Here is a 16,279-nt window from a genome sequence, read left to right on the forward strand (position 1 = left end):
TTCCCAGTTTTTCTGACCAGAGAGATTGGTTTTCTCATTGGGGTTTTCTCTTGCTGGGACAGTGCTATTCTATGGCTGAGGAGAGAAAAAAGACCAAAAAGAAGATATTCCCTCCTGCCAGTCTCCAGATCACAGGATTCCCTTTTCCTGGTCCTTTGGACAGGGGGAGAATTTCTTTAAGTGTTTTTTTGTCAGCACCCTAAACATAGTTTCGTAACTTAGATCACACTCTTAGGTCAAAACTGGGAGATAAAGGGATAAAGGAGAAAAATGGAATAAGAAGACTCATGTCCCTACTTTCAAGTTTTGACTCCTCTCCAGTCATTTATATTACCTGTTTTTGGAATGTTTATATATATCCTTTGGTCATTTATATTTTGGTGGATTAGTTATTTCTTCAGTGATTTGGATGATGCCACTATATTTAAGGAATAATAACCCTTAATTTTGTGTGCTCTGGATATTTCAGTTTTTGTGTTCAACTCAATTTTTTATATACAGATTTTTTTAATGAATTAGTCTTTTGTAAGTTAAAGTGCTAATAACCTTTTAGATGTTCTCTCTAGTTGGAGTGTGTATGCTTCTAGTTTAAAAATATATATTCTATTTTATTTTTCTCAAATTTAAAGTAAATTTTTTTAATTTTTAGAAGTGGTGGGTATAAAAATTCAGATAATATAGATATCTAGGTTAACAAGTAATGCTATTCATAGCCTTGCTTTATCAAAGAAAATGTTAGCATTTTAATACACATCCTTCTATACCTTGTTCATAAATTTGCTATATATACTTATATATTTTAGATTTTAAACCTTTTTATTTTTTAAAGTTGTTACTTTAATTGAGGTATTATATACATCATATACATGCATATACATGCATGCATGTATATATATATACACATCATATATATGCATATACATATGCATCCATTTTAATACTGTTCGAATTTGACAGGAGTGATTCTCTACTGAAATCAAAATACAGAACATTATAGAACACTAGACAGTTCCTGTGAGCCCTTCTGTGGTCAGTTCCTCTCCTTCCCAAAGCTGACCCCAAGCAACCATGAATCTGTCACTATATACTAGTTTTGCCTATTTGAAAATTATCAGGGAAATCATACAGTTTTTACTGTTTGATTTCTGGCTTTTTTTTTTTTGCTTGAGAATAATGCCTTTTTTTTAATTGTTTTTTGGCTGTTCCACCTCACCCCCACCCCCCCACTGCACATGTGGGATCTTAGTTCCCTGACCAGGGATCAAACCCACTCCCTGAGGTGGAAGCTTGGATTCCTAACTTCTGGACTGCCAGGGAGTTACAGAGCATAATGCTTTTGATAGTCTTCTGGGTTGCTGCATGGATCAGTAGTTTATTCCTTTTTATTGCTGTGGAAAGAATTTCATTGTGTGAATATACCAGTTTTTTATATATGTATTTGTTGATAGGCATGTGTATTATTTGCAGTTTGGGGCTATTATGAATAAAGCTGCTATGTACAAGTCTTTTTGTGTGCCTTTGTTTTTATAACTTTTGAATAAGTGATAGCTAATTAAGGAACTGTTCCATCCCATAATAAATGTTTATTTAATTTGATAAGCATCTGTTAAATGGTTTTCTAGAATGGTTGTACCTTTCCAGATTGCCATCAGCAGTGTAATGAGTTCTAGTTCTTCGCATTTTTTTTTCCCCCCCGCTTTGTTTTTTTGATCTTTTTATTTAATTTGGGGGCAGGGGGAAGTGTGCGCAATGCTTATGGGATCTTAGTTCCCCGACTGTGGATCAGCCCAGGCCCCCAGCAGTGGAAGTGCGGAGTCCTAACCACTGGACCAGCAGGGACTTCCCCCAGTTCCTCACTTTGTGCATTTATCATTTCTTATATTTTATATGTGTTTTTGATATGGGTTCCTTAAAGTTGGATTTTTGTGTGAAATGTTAAGGATACGTTTGATTTTTGTAGATTTTTCTCCATAGGTTTTGTACTGTTTTTGCAATACCGCTGCCACTGTGTAAAAGTGCATATATTTAATGACTGTTTCTTTTTTTTTTTCTTCTGTGAGCCACCCAGGGTTGTTGGGATAGTGCTTTCTTTGTGTGTGTCTGTGTATGTGTGTGCACATGCTGTTTTTAGAAACTATATATTAAGAATGCAAGATTGTCAGATTATTGTCTTGTTTTTTGAAATTCTTTCCATATTAGAAATACTAACCCTTTGTAAATGTAAGTTTCAAACATTTTTTTCCCCAAGTTTATTATTTGTCCCTTTTGTTTGAAGTCTTTCCATGGCCCCTCCTCCCAAGTTTAATATTTGCTTTTCTGACCCGTATGTAATTCTGATGTTTAGTTTGAGGAACAGGTGTTTTATTTTTTTTCCAAATAGCTATTGATGTCTCTCAACAACGCTTATTTTAAATACTTTTTTTCACTCATTGATTTGAGAGGCCTGGTTAAGCCATTTAGAAGTAGTGTTTATATAAGGTATGTGATAGGGATATAATTTCTGTAATTTTTTCCAAGTGGGTTCTTAGTTCTTTTGACAAAATTTGTTTCTTCTTTAATTGTATGCTAAATTCCTAGGTACACATACATGGGTTTGTTTCTGGACTTTTTTAGATACCTGCTTAAAAGCTTTATGAAGTGGAGGAGAGTTGACTAGAATCTAATGACATTAATTAGGAAGCAAATGAAATAGCTTTGGGAGACTTTTTTTTTTAATTGGTGAATTTATTAAGTGGCTAACATTTAATGTAGTGCTTACTATGCCTGAATACTAATCTATGCTTATATTTATTCATTTAACCTTCACAGCCATTATATTAGGTAGGCTATTGTTTTCATTCTACAGTTTAGGAAAATAAGGCTACTCAGTTCACAGCTTGTATTTAGTGTTGCCAGGATTCATATTCAGGTAGTGTCATTGCAGAACCTAGATTCTGAAGCTTCTCAGTTATGACAGCCATTTTTTAAATTAGGTAATCTGATATAGAGGAAATGCTAACCAACTAATTCCCTGGTAATTCTGCTATCTGTACTATCTACTTACTAATGAAGCAGATTTGATAAAGGCTATATTTTAATGTGTCATATTTATAGAGAAAGCAGTTAGTTGTCTGTTAAATTCATTACTTTCTCCCATTGCATTTTTCTTTGGAATGTCTGTGTTAAGAGTTGATTAACACTGGCATATGAAAGGAAAAGAAAGACAACTTACTGAGTTAAATTCTTTGTGTATTTTCTTACATTTGAAAATCATTAATAGATGGGAATCTAATCTTTCTGTTGTTAGAAACTTCCTATGGGTACACCTTAAGTTGACATGCATACTTTTTTAATAGCCTGTGTCTTCTGCCAGTGGGCTCACTACCTCAGAATTAGGAAAGGATTAGATAAACCTTCTAAAATGTAAACATTTATTTAATTTTTAAAATTGTGTGTCTGGTAATGCTTACCCTATGTGTAGTAGGAATCCTTTATTTTTTTAAGCCCCACAGGTGATTGTGATGATGAGCCAGATTTAGGAACTCCTGCACTAGCAGGTCACACTTCCTTCTCAGTGAAATTCTAGGCCTGAAGTAATTTTAGATATGCTATCAGAAAATGATCTTATACAAATTATTCTTAGCAGCTTTTCCTGACTTTTTTCTTCTCTTATTTCTCTACAATAGCTTATGCCAGCGTGGCTTCATTCATACAGATGAACCAAGGATTGGGATAGCAGTATAAAATTAGAATCAGACAGCTGATTGCCCAGCAGGATGCCATCAACCAATCGTGCGGGCAGCTTGAAGGACCCTGAAATTGCAGAGCTCTTCTTCAAAGAAGATCCAGAGAAGCTCTTCACAGATCTCAGAGAAATTGGCCATGGAAGCTTTGGAGCAGTATATTTTGTAAGTGTTAAAGGCTAAAGTCAGTGACCAGCATTTACTTAAAATTCAGTCATGGAAAAATAAAAAATAATAATATAAAGAGACAGAGGCCATAGTCCATTTTATAGTCACTTGTATTGCTGTGTGTATATAATATGAAAGTAGTTTTAGTTATTGAGTTTCTTGGATTATTAAAAAATGGGAATGAATGTATATCCTCCTGAGCACTTCTTTCACTTGGTTCCATAAGTTTTGATGTGTTGTATTTTTTTTATTCATTCAACTCTCAGTATTTCTAACATGCCTTATGACTTCTTTGGTACTTTGGTTTAAAAGTGTGCTGTTTAACTTTTACAGTTTTGTGAATTTTCCTTTTTTCCTTTTTTGTTATTGATTGCTGACTTTATCCTGTTGAGGTCAGAGAAGATACTTTGGATGATACCTATCTTTTTAAAAATTTTTTTATTTTTTTTATTTTTTGGATGATACCTATCTTTTAAAATCAGTTGAGACTTGATTTTTGGCACAACACAGTCTATCCTGGAAAATATCCCATGTGCACTTGAGAAGAATGTGCATTCTATAGATCTAGTTGGTTTATTATGTTAAGTCCTCTATTTCCTTCATTATTTTCTGTCTGGTTGTCCTCTCCTTTAGAGTATTGAAGTCTTCAGGGCTTCCCAGGTGGTTGAGTGGTAAAGAATCTGCCTGCCAACACAAGAGATGTGGGTTTGATCCCTGAGTTGGGAAGATCTTTTAGAGGAGGAAATGGCAACCCACTCCAGTATGCTTGCCTGAGAAATCCCATGGACAGAGGAGCCTGGTTGGGCTACAGTCCATGGGGTAGCAAAAGAGTTGGTTATGACTTAGTGACTAAATAACAGTTGAAGTTTCCAACTGTTATTGTAGAACTGTCTATACATAATGATCTCCATAGGTGTGTGAAAGTTTACAATTGTTGTATCTTCTTGATATATTGAACCTTTATTAATCCATAATGTCCTTCTTTGTTTTTAATAACATTTTTTAATTTAAAGATTTTTTATTTACAGAAGTCTACAAAAGGACCTAATTTTTCATTTCTTCTAAGTAATTACCCATGATTTGTTGAAGGTGTATATTTAGTTTTATGGCCAATTGCCAGATTTCTTCACTAAGTAGAAAGTTTACACTCCCATCTGCAGTGTATGAGAATTCAGTGTATGTATCCTTGCCAGCATTAGATGTTGATGGTCATTTGGAGTTATTTTGATGGGTGTATAATGGTATTTTAGTTAGGTTTTAATGTGTATTTCCCTAATGATTGATGATGTTGAGCTCTCTTTCATAGGCTTAATGGCCATTCACATGTCTTTGGAAGTATCTGTTCAAATATTTCGTCCAGTTTTTGAAAATTGGGTTTTCTTTTTTAATTAAATTTTCAGGATTTCCTTGTGTTTCTGGGTTACTTGATCAGTCAGCATATGTTTTGTGATTATTTTCTTCTAGAGTGTACACTGGAAAATTTAGTTTGTTGGTGTGATGATTTGTGTATGTCAAGTAGCTGATATTTATAGGTTATAGTCTTCAGATCTTTTGAGTCCTTTGATTTTACTAGTTTGTTTTTGACTGTGTGTTGTGTCAGTAACTGAAAGAGGTGTTTAAAAATCTCCACTGATAGCTATTTTGACTTTTAACTCTATCTTGTTTTACTTTATACATTTCTAATCTGTACTAGAAATACACAAATTTAGAAATACTGTATCTTGTTGAATTGTCCCATTACCATTAAGATTTCACTCTTTACCTTTTATAGTATTTCTTGCTTTAAAAATCTATTTTTTATATTATTGATAGGTTTCCTTGGCTAATGCTCACATAGTATTTCTTTTTCCTTTTCATTATGTGAGAATATCCTTATGTAGCCTTTGTGAGTCTGATATTTTTAGTCCAAGGACTGTTTTTAATACAGATGCCTGCCATGTCTTTCTTCAGTGTGTGGTGACTTTTATCCTCTTGATAGTGAGTGCGCTGGATATTTGCCTCCTATTTGCTCTGTACTTGTCACAGCCCTGTTGGGGATGAGGTCTGCTCCCCAGTTATTGCAGTGGAAGCCCCCAAATTGGTTTCTGAGCTGTGGTATGAGGTAGGTGGGACTGGGGTGCTTCTGCTGGGAGTGCAGCCACTGTGTATTCCTCCACAGAAGCTGTCCACCAGGAAGTGGGCTCTGTGGTGCTGCCTGTCACCTGCCGTGTGCACTACCCTCAGCCCCACCTCAGCTGAGGAGTACAGGCCGTCACCCTGGATATCCCTCAGGTTCTGTGCTCACAAAACCAGTAGGGCAGATCCACCACAGTCAGGCACCTGGACCTGCCGTGGGGGCCGCACAGTCAGTCCAGACCCAGGCTCTTCCTCTGTGTGCCTGCTCTCAAATCCCTCAGTTGCCAGTACTGGACAACCCCATCCTTGGAAGCACCAGTAATGCACCGTAATGCCCCTCAGACACTGAGCTCACAAAGCTGCCAGTAGCAGTGTGAATCCACCAGTGTTGAGCTCATAGAGGTGGGGCCACATCTACTGTGAGCTCCTCGAAAATGAGGCTGCTGTGGTGGGGCCCGCTTGTCCCTTTTCATGTGTGTTAACTTGTGTTTGGTCCCTCACTTGTGTCCGACTCTTTGCGACCCTATGGATTGTAGCACGCCAGACTTCCCTGTCCTTCACCATCTCCTGGAATTTGCTCAAACTCATGTCCATTGAGTCAGTGATGCCATTCAACCATCTCCTCCTCTGTCACCCACTTTTCCTCCTTCCCTCAGTCTTTGCCAGCATCAGGGTCTTTTTGAAGGAGTCAGCTCTTTGCATCAGGAGACCAAAGTGCTTCACCATCAGCATCAGTCCTTCCAAAGAATATTCAGGGTTGGTTTCCTTTAGGATGGACTGATTTGATTTCCTTGCAGTCCAAGGGACTCTCAAGAGTCTTCTCCAACACCACAGTTCAGAAACATCAATTCTTCGGTGCTCAGCTTTCTTTATGGTTCAACTCTCACATCCATACATGACTACTGGAAAAACCGTAGCTTTGACTAGACAGACCTTTGTGACTTCTGTTGCGGCCCAGATGTGCATTTTGGGGTGGGGAGTGCAGGGAGGTGGCCAGACCGTCTGCGCTGGTCTCTGCCTGCCCTGTCTCCCGCAGGCTGGTTGCTCTACTCTCCTCTGAGCCTGTGAAGTTCACTGTCTGTCCCAGCCCATCTCTCAACAAGTGAAGGGGATTCCCAGACTGAGGAACTATTCTTTCATAGCTCACCGTCAGGAGCACAAGTCCTGTCCCTATTCCTTTTTTTTTTTTTAACTCACCCTACCCTGTTACATGGTGATCATTCTTGCAGCTTTGGTTGTATGAGATCTTTTTTGTTTGTTTTGTATGAAGTCTTCTGCCAGTGTTCAGTAGATATTCTGTGAGAATTCTTCCACATGTAGGTTAATTTTTTTTAACATTTCATTTTATATTGGAGTATAGCCGATTAATAAATGTGATAGTTTTAGCTGCACAGCAGAGCAACTCTGCCAAACATATACCTGCATCCATTTCCCCCCAAACTCACCTCCCATCTAGGCTTTCTGGAGAAATGTATCATTTTCTTGCAGGGGCAGGGAACATAAAAGATAAGCCTTAGAAGACCCTGTATCAGAAAGCTAAAAAGTGCTTAAAAAAAAAAAAAGAAAATGAGGCTTGTCAGAAAGAAAATGGAGCCAGCTTGGAGGGCCAAATCTGAAAGAATTTGAACATCAGTATAAAGATAGTAGTGAATTATACCCATTTAATAAAAAGGGAATTCATAATTTCCATGACAGAGAAGGATGGATGGATGAAAAGGGAGAGCTTTTCCTTAAAATAGAATGCCTGCCTGTTACATGTGAAGGGAATGGTGTAGGTGTTTATGGGGGGGAATCAGCATCCTGTTATCATCATAGTGAACTATCATTTTGTTTGGGACTTCAGTGTTTGCTAAATCTAAGGGAAAATTTTGATGAGCAAGATGTCTACATGGTTTTAAAGTATCTCTCCACAGATTGCTTGTTAGATACAAGGTAGGAAATGGTAACTTTATACACGCTGGAAAACCAGAGACAATGCCTTTAGAGGGTGAGTAAATTGGTAACAGGAATGAGGAATGGACACATTGTATACCTCCAGATAAGATACCCTGGGAAGGGCACACTATTCTTCTTGTGTTCTGGCCAGGGAAGTATAATCAGAATCTAATCTTGAAAAACTGTCAAGACAAGCACAAGTTTAGTTACATTCTCTAAAAATACCACTGTATATTCTTCAAAAATGCCAGTATCATGAAAGACAAAGAAGGGTTGTGAAATTGTTCTAGATTAGAGGAACCTAGTAAGACATGATAAGTAAGCAAGATACGTGATCCTGAAGGGAAGGGAAACATGTTTACGAACATTTGATATTTTTGTATAGTCATGTTTTAATTTAACATGTATTATTTAGTAATATATAATGTTATTTATATTTATAAAATGAATGTAATTATTATAATGTGTTATTTTATGTATTCTTTATTAAGTAGGGTTTTATTATTATTTTAAAAAATCTTTTGTTTACTTTTGGCTGCATTAGGTATTTGTTGTAGCCTGTGGGAGCTTTTGTTGCACAGTGCAGGCTTCTCTCTAGTCATAGTATGTGGGCTTAGTTGCCCCATGGCATGTGAGATCTTAGTTACCCAACCAGGAATCGAACTGGTGTCCCGAGTTTTTCTAGATTTCTTGGTTTGTCTCTTCTCTGTTCTAGAATTGAATCCAGAATACTACCTTGCGTTTAGTGTGCCCACTTTTAAATTAAGCTTAGGCCAATTAAAAGTGTAGCAGTTTATGGCTTCCCTGGTGGTCCAGTGGTTAAGAGTCCACCTTGCAATGCAGGGGGACACCAGTTTGATCCCTGGTCCCAGAAGATCTCACTTGCTGCCGAGCGACTAAGCTGGTGAGCTGCAGTTCCTCAGACCACAGGCAGCAACTACTATAGCCCGTGCGCCTAGAGCCTGTGCTCCACAAAACAGGAGAAGCCATCGCAATGAGAGGCCTGTGCACCGCAACTGGAGAGTAGCCTGGGCTTCCCCAGAGGCGCTAGTGGTAAAGAACCTGCCTGCCAGTGCAGAAGACCCAGAGACGATTCAGTCTCTGGGTCAGGAAGATCCCGGGGAGAAGAAAATGGCAACACGCTCCAGTATTCTTGCTTGGGGAATCTCATGGACAGAGGAGCCTGGTGGGCTACAGTCCATGGGGTCGCAAAGAGCTGGGCACAACCAAAGCAACTGAGCACACGGGCACACACCTCACGCATGCCCTGTAGCAGAAAAATTAGCTCAAAATGGACCAAAGACCTGAATGTCACAGTTAAAACTGTAAAATTCTTAGAAGAAAATACAGAGCTAAATCTGTATGTCCTTAGTTTAGGCAAAGGATTCTTAAATGTGGCACCAGAATCATGAGCAACAAAAGAAAAAAATAAATTGACTGTAATAAAAAATAAAAAGTTTTATGCTTCAAAGTAGTGAAAGGACAGCCTACAGAATAGGAGCAAAAAAACTGTAATCTGATAAGGAACTTGTGTCTAGAATATGTAAAGAACTCTTCTAAATAAATAAAAAACAATCTAATTTAAAAATGGGCAAAAGTCCGAATTGACATTTCTCCAAGAAAGATGTGTTAATAGCTAAGAAGCACATGAAAATATGCTCAGTATCATTAGTTGTGAATCTTGAAAAGAGTCAGTCACAAAAGACCACATATTACCTGGTTTCATTTATATGAAATGTCCAGAAAGGGCAAATCTCTGGAGAGACAGAGAAGTAGATTAGTTGTTGCTTGGGGTTGCATGGGTGGAAAAAAGGGACAGGAGGGTGTTAGCTAAAGGGTATGAAGTTTCTATCTTCTTTTGTTAATGGAGATTTTTATTGTATAATACACACAAAAGTTACTGTTTTAACCATTTCTAAATGAACAATTTGGACTTTCTTTTTGAGGTGATGAAAGTTCTAAAATTGACTGTAGTGTTGGTTGCATGTATCTGTGAATATTCTAAATGCCAAAATTGTATGGTATGTAAAGTATATCTCAACTGTTACAAAAGAAAGGAATATAGCTGTTTAGAAATGTTTATTAAAATAAAGGGCTTCGTAGATAAGCAGAGAACATTTTGGAAAAGTCAATTTATTATATATTCAAGCCAGAGCTTCTGTGGATAGATCTGATTCACCCATTACAATAAGTGGTGCCAGTCTCTTAACCAGTTCACTGGTAATTGAAATTGGAATATGATTAAGTTTCCCAGGGCCCACTTAACAGAATCTTTTTTTTTCAGGCCACTCTTGAGATATAATTTACAGATGTGCTATCTTTTTTTAAGTATAAATTACATACCATAAGTTCACCGATTTTATGTGTGCATTTCAGTCATTATCAGTAAATATGAGTTTAGCAGGCATCACCATAAAATAATTTAGAAGTTTTATTTTTGGGAACTCTTTAAAATCTGAATTGAAGATAAGTTCTTCCAAAAGATGTTTTGAGATGTTCTGATGCTTTTAGTGAACCCACTTTAATTATTTTGCAGCTATTCTCATGTACCTTCTTAATATACAGATTATAATTTTTTAACACATAGGAGTTTGGTTTTTTCTTTTCTAGTTAAATAGAAACTGTAACGTCTAGTTCTTTCCTGTTACATTTTGTTACTTTTTTTCAGACTGCAGCACTATTAAGTAATAATTGTGACAGCCTTTTAGCAGTCTTGTCTTAAGCCTGATTAATAGTTGTTTACAATAGAGGTGATTTGTCATGTTAAGAAAGGGCTTCCCTGATAGCTTAGTTGGTAAAGAATCTGCCTGTGATGCAGAAGACCCTGGTTCAATTTCTAGGTGGGGAAGATCCCCTGGAGAAGGAATAGGCTTCTCTTGTGGCTCAGCTGGTAAAGAATCCGCCTGCAATATGGGAGACCTGGGTTTGATCCCTGGGTTGGGAAGATCCCCTGGAGAAGGAAAAGGCTACCCACTCCAGTATTCTGGCCTGGAGAATTCCATGGACTGTGTATAGTCCATGGGGTCGCAAAGAGTCGGACACTACTGAGCGACTTTCACTGTTTCATCTTAAGAATCTACATTTCTATTTTGTGTTTTCTGAGTGTGGCCTTTTTTGCATTTGAATACATTTACAGTGGGGTCCTTTCTGCATTTTCAGCATTTATTAAGTGCTTATATATTTATTTCCCCCTTTACAAAAATGTAGTAAATTATGAAATTTTTTCTAGTAACAATCTTTTGCATTTCTATAATTATAGTATATTTTATCCAAATGAAAAATTCTTCTGATGCTCTATAATATTTAAAAAATTTTAGAGTTTTCTTGTCTTTATTTGGGCTTCCCTGATAGCTCAGTTGGTCAAGAGTCCACCTGCAATGCAGGAGATCCTGGATCAATTCCAGGGTTGGGAAGATATGCTGGAGAAGGGATAGACTTGCCACTCCACGGTTCTTGGGCTTCCTTTGTGGATGAGCTGGTAGAGAATCTGCCTACAATGTGGGAGACGTGGGTTCAATACCTGGGTTGGGAAGATCCCCTGGAGAAGGGAAAGGCTACCCACTCCAGTATTCTGGCCTGGAGAATTCCATGGACTTCAGGGAACAAACCACACCTTCCACAGTGAAAGTACAGAGTCCTAACCACTGGACTGCCAGCGAATTCCCCACTCAAGAGTACTTTAAAGATAGTTCATTGATGTTCTTTTCAGTCTGCCACCATTGTTTCTTTTACTCGTATTTTCTTCTTTAGATCAGTTGTAGTAATTTATTCCTTCCTAGAAAATTGTCTGTTTCATTGCAGTTTCAAAATTGATTAGCATAGGCTTGTGTGTATATATATATATATATGTGTGTGTATATACACACACACACACATATATATAAGTCTCATGTTGTTTCTTTGTTATAGTGCTGTTCAAATTTCTGGTTTTTTCTTAACTAGATCCCTGAAAGTTAAACCCTGCTTTATATTTCTTTCCAAAGTACCAGCTCCTAGAAGATTTGATAAGTTTCACTATATGGTTATTGGTGTTTTTTCTTAATGTTCTTCAAAGGCAGTTTTGATGTCTTTTTTGACAGGTAGCTTATGAATGCTTTTATTCTCAAAGAAATTATTGCCCAGATTGTTAATTTTTACAATAATCCTTTCTTTTTTTTAGGCCCGAGATGTGCGTACCAATGAAGTGGTGGCTATCAAGAAAATGTCTTATAGTGGAAAGCAGTCCACTGAGGTAAGTGAAATATTTACATTCTTATTGACATGTTAGAAAAAGACATGCTATTTTTAATTGAGGATATTTTGAACGTTTTTCCAGAAGTATAACATACCTGAAAGTACATATAAATTTTAAGAGTATCTCTCAGTCTGTTTTCTTTCACAAACTGAGTGTACCCATTTAACTTGTACCTAGAGCCCATTATCAGCACATTACTGGCATCTTAGAAAATTCCCAACTTGCCCCCAGTTTTTAATTTTTTTAAACTGTGGTATAATATATTATTCTACCATCAAAGAATTATCAGTTTCTAAAGGAGTAAACTAGAATAAGATGCATTTAATAGTAAATTATATTGAATGTAATTTTTTTAAATGATTTGGAAATTAAGGGCTGATTTAAAAAAACTATATATCTAGTCTGAAAAATTTTTTAAATACAATTATTAATACTATGCTGAGTATACTTTAGTTCATTAATATTATGATTAGTGCTTTTCAGTATATTTAATTGCATGAATTTATTTTGTGGAATATAGTCTATTTTTAAAAACTGAGATCTGTAAGTCTTTAATTTTTCAACATAATTATTTTTAATATAACACATTTACCATTGTAATCATTTTCAAGTATTCAGTTCACTGGCATTAAGGACATTCATATTGTTTTATATCCATCACCACCATTCATCTCTAGAGCTCTTTTTCATCTTAAAAAACTAAAATTCTTTGTCCATTAAACAGCAACTCCCCATTCCCTCTTTCCCTCAGCCCCTGGAAATCACTATTCTACTTTTTGTCTGTATGAATTTGACTAAGTATCTCATGTAAGTGAAATCATGCATTATTTGTCCTTTTGTGAGTGGCTTATTTTACTTAACATAACGTTCTCAGAGTTCATCCATGTTGTGGTGTGTCGAAATTTCCATCCTTTTTAAGGCTGAGTGCTATTCCTGTGTGTGTGTGTGTGTTTGTGTGTATGTGTGTGTGTGTGTGTAAGTAAAATACCACGTTTTGTTTACCCATCCATTCATCTGTCGGTGAATGGTTAGGTTTCTGTTGGTGCCTTGTTATTGTGAATAATGCCACTATAAACATAGGTTATGCAAATACTTTTTTTGAGTCCTTAGTTTCTGTACTTTTAGGTATTTGATCAGAGTTGGAATTGCTGGATCGGTCTTTAATTTTTAAAGATTTTGGTTTTCTACTTGTTTAGAATTTCTTTATTTTATAATAAATCTTGTTTTCATGGTGATCATACTGTGAGTACAGTAACACTATTATATTACTGTTCCATCATTCTGATACCTAAAAAATTCAATTTCTTACATGGTTACTCTCATTTATTTTCCATTCTGTAGCACAACTTTAGAAATAGTTTTCATAGGTGTGCTTGTACTGTGTTGGAATCTCTTTGATTAGTCACACCTAGAACAAAAAGTTTCATTTCGAAGTCATCTTTTCTCATCTAATACTAATGTCCTTGACACTATTTTACACTGAAAAAATGCTGGGTTTTGTTTTGTTTTAAAAGTGTCAAATATCATTCAAATTTGAAATTTAAAAGCTGTGAAACGTTATCTGAGTTTAGTATTTATATCTTATACATTTTATATAAAACATTGTGAACATGTTTTGCTTTATTTTGTTGAGGGCTTATGAAATAACATTGGAATTATGTGGTCTTACATTCTAGTACAAAACATTTTCTAAAGTTTTCTGTTATGCTAGTTTCCCTGGCTTTGGAAATATGGCCCAAGTCAATGATAAAGATTGAAAACTAAAACAAGGACAAAAAATAGACTCCTAGTTCCTGTCCCACACCTGCCAAACCTCTGGGGTCTCTGGGTATGGACCTAGTATCCTGTATTCTTAGAGTTCTCTGCTTGCTTCTTAAGAGTAACTATGTTTAGGACATGGCCTAATGTCTAAGATTGTCATGGAGTAGCTTATAACTGAAGATTTATTTGTATTTTATGATATGTGTCATTGAGGAATGCTGTTAGTAAAATATGTAGGAAAATGTTTTTATACTTTTTTTTCCCTCTGAACTTTCCCATATAGTAATGAATTATTCTCTAACATTTTATTTTAGAAGGTGTGCAGTTAGGGGTTTAAAATCTTCGTCTGAATTTAAAAAGCAAACTAAACCTTAATGTTTGGTGGAAAACATAAACCAAAAACACAATAGATGAACTTTGTGCTATGTAAATTATACACCAAAAAGCTACAATTAAGAAAGGGAAGTTGAACTTTTGAAGAAAAATCACTAAATATGGTATATAGTTTTCATCAACGTATCTGATATGTGGTTGTAAAATTTTAATAAGACCTGTTGATGGTAAGTTTTACAAAACTAAAATTTGTCCTTCCCTGAATGGAATAATTTTATAAGTTGTGTAAATTGAATTATATACTATATAAACATAAGTTTCTAATTTATTATTTTGGTATTTAAATATTGCAAATAAAGTTGTATGTCTTCAATAACCCGTCTTAGTCTAATAATTATTTTTTTCTTGTACAACTTTCTAAGGAAAAGCAGCTGTTCATAATTTTTTTCTTTATTCATTTTTTTTTCTCCCCACAGAAATGGCAGGATATTATTAAGGAAGTCAAGTTTCTACAAAGAATAAAACATCCCAACAGTATAGAATACAAAGGCTGCTATTTACGTGAGCACACAGCATGGGTAGGTATATTCTTTCCCCTTGCTGTAATTTTAGTTGGCTGAAATGTTAGTTCTTATTGAGAGAAAGAGCAGCTTTTCCTAGAATCTTAGGCAAAGAAGATGATACAGGTTTTGCAGATTTATTGCAGAGATTTAGCTGACCTTTTAGGTACCTGGTAAGATGTTCTCAGATATTTTTAGTAGTATCATTCTTCAAGTGGTTTATCAAACATGAGTGAAAGCAGTTCTGTTATTTGAGGATGAAATCTAGCATATCTTTGACATAAATGTAATCTATTTAACCACAAAGATCTTGGTGAAGTCCTGATGAGTCCTGGTGAAATTTGAACTGGTTATGATTCCTTGGCTGAATAATACTAATGTTAGAGAGTTGAGAGACTTTGTTGTAAGAAGTGGGAATTAATTTTGCCCCATTGTTACCATTCAGGTGATAATGGTAGTAATATTGTAGCAGTGTGGGCATAATAACTGTATCTTTTAAGAGAAAGGCAAATTTTCTTTAAATAAGAATGATTCATTATTTTGAATAAATAGTAAGTCACAGTTAATTTTCATTTTAGTATACTGAACTTAGATTTGTGACCTTGGGTGCATTTTCATCCAGTTTAATTTTGATGGTGGTCGTGGTGGTACTCAAATACAAGGCTGTGGTTAAAGAAAAACTTTGACCTCTTTTATTTAAAAAAATGACTTTGCAGAGATTACCTCTCTGTCTCTCAAGTTTCTCCATTTGTAAAATAAGCATAATGATAGGGTCTACCTCATAAGTTAGTTGTGAGGGTTTACCTGGCACATAGAAGATGTTCTAGATGCTCTGTGTTTGCTTTAACTGTAACCTAAGCTTTGTATATATAGTTTCAGAGAACAGTTTTTTGCTTCCTAGCAATTTTCAGTATTGCTGCATACTATATACTGTAGATTAATAGCAATAGCATATGTATATTCCTTTATAATTTTAGTAGTAGTTATATCTGAAATACATATCTTGTATAAGTAATTGTATGTTGGTATTATAAAAGATTAATGTACCATTAACACTACTTATACATTTGACAAATTACTAAATACATAAATATTCATTTTTTAAGGTAAATGGTGACTAGGATTTGTTTTGCTTTAAGCTGTCTTGAACTCTTCTTGGTAAATTTATTTAATCTCAAATAGAATCTTTTTAATAATATATTTTAATGCTTTCATAACTTTTCTTCCCATGTAGCTTGTAATGGAATATTGTTTAGGATCTGCTTCAGATTTACTAGAAGGTAGGTTTCCTTTAATTATTAAGAAAAAATAGTATTAGCACAATAATATGAGAATTCAATGAGAAATTTCTTAAATAATGTACAGATTTTTCAGAAAGAATAAAAATCTTAACGTTTTCTATGTTCTCGGTATAATATGCACTGTCATCATTAAATATTATATAGTAGCAT

The 16,279-nt window shown here is 35.5% G+C and overlaps 1 protein-coding gene across 2 annotated transcripts in view; it reads left to right on the forward strand.

The window, feature by feature from the left end:
* TAOK1 (TAO kinase 1) overlaps nt 1-16,279 on the forward strand; it is a 95,696-nt gene that overhangs the window by 34,526 nt on the left and 44,891 nt on the right. For both annotated transcript variants that reach the window (XM_020911779.2, XM_020911778.2), the window contains 4 exons: nt 3,666-3,887; nt 12,100-12,171; nt 14,745-14,846; nt 16,063-16,108. In XM_020911779.2, coding sequence (XP_020767438.1) covers nt 3,756-3,887; nt 12,100-12,171; nt 14,745-14,846; nt 16,063-16,108 — 352 coding nt within the window. In that variant the 5' untranslated portion in view covers nt 3,666-3,755. The remainder of the gene's footprint in view (nt 1-3,665; nt 3,888-12,099; nt 12,172-14,744; nt 14,847-16,062; nt 16,109-16,279) is intronic.

The sequence above is a fragment of the Odocoileus virginianus genome, chromosome 17 (assembly GCF_023699985.2).
Source record: "Odocoileus virginianus isolate 20LAN1187 ecotype Illinois chromosome 17, Ovbor_1.2, whole genome shotgun sequence".
Classification (NCBI taxonomy): Eukaryota; Metazoa; Chordata; class Mammalia; order Artiodactyla; family Cervidae; genus Odocoileus; species Odocoileus virginianus.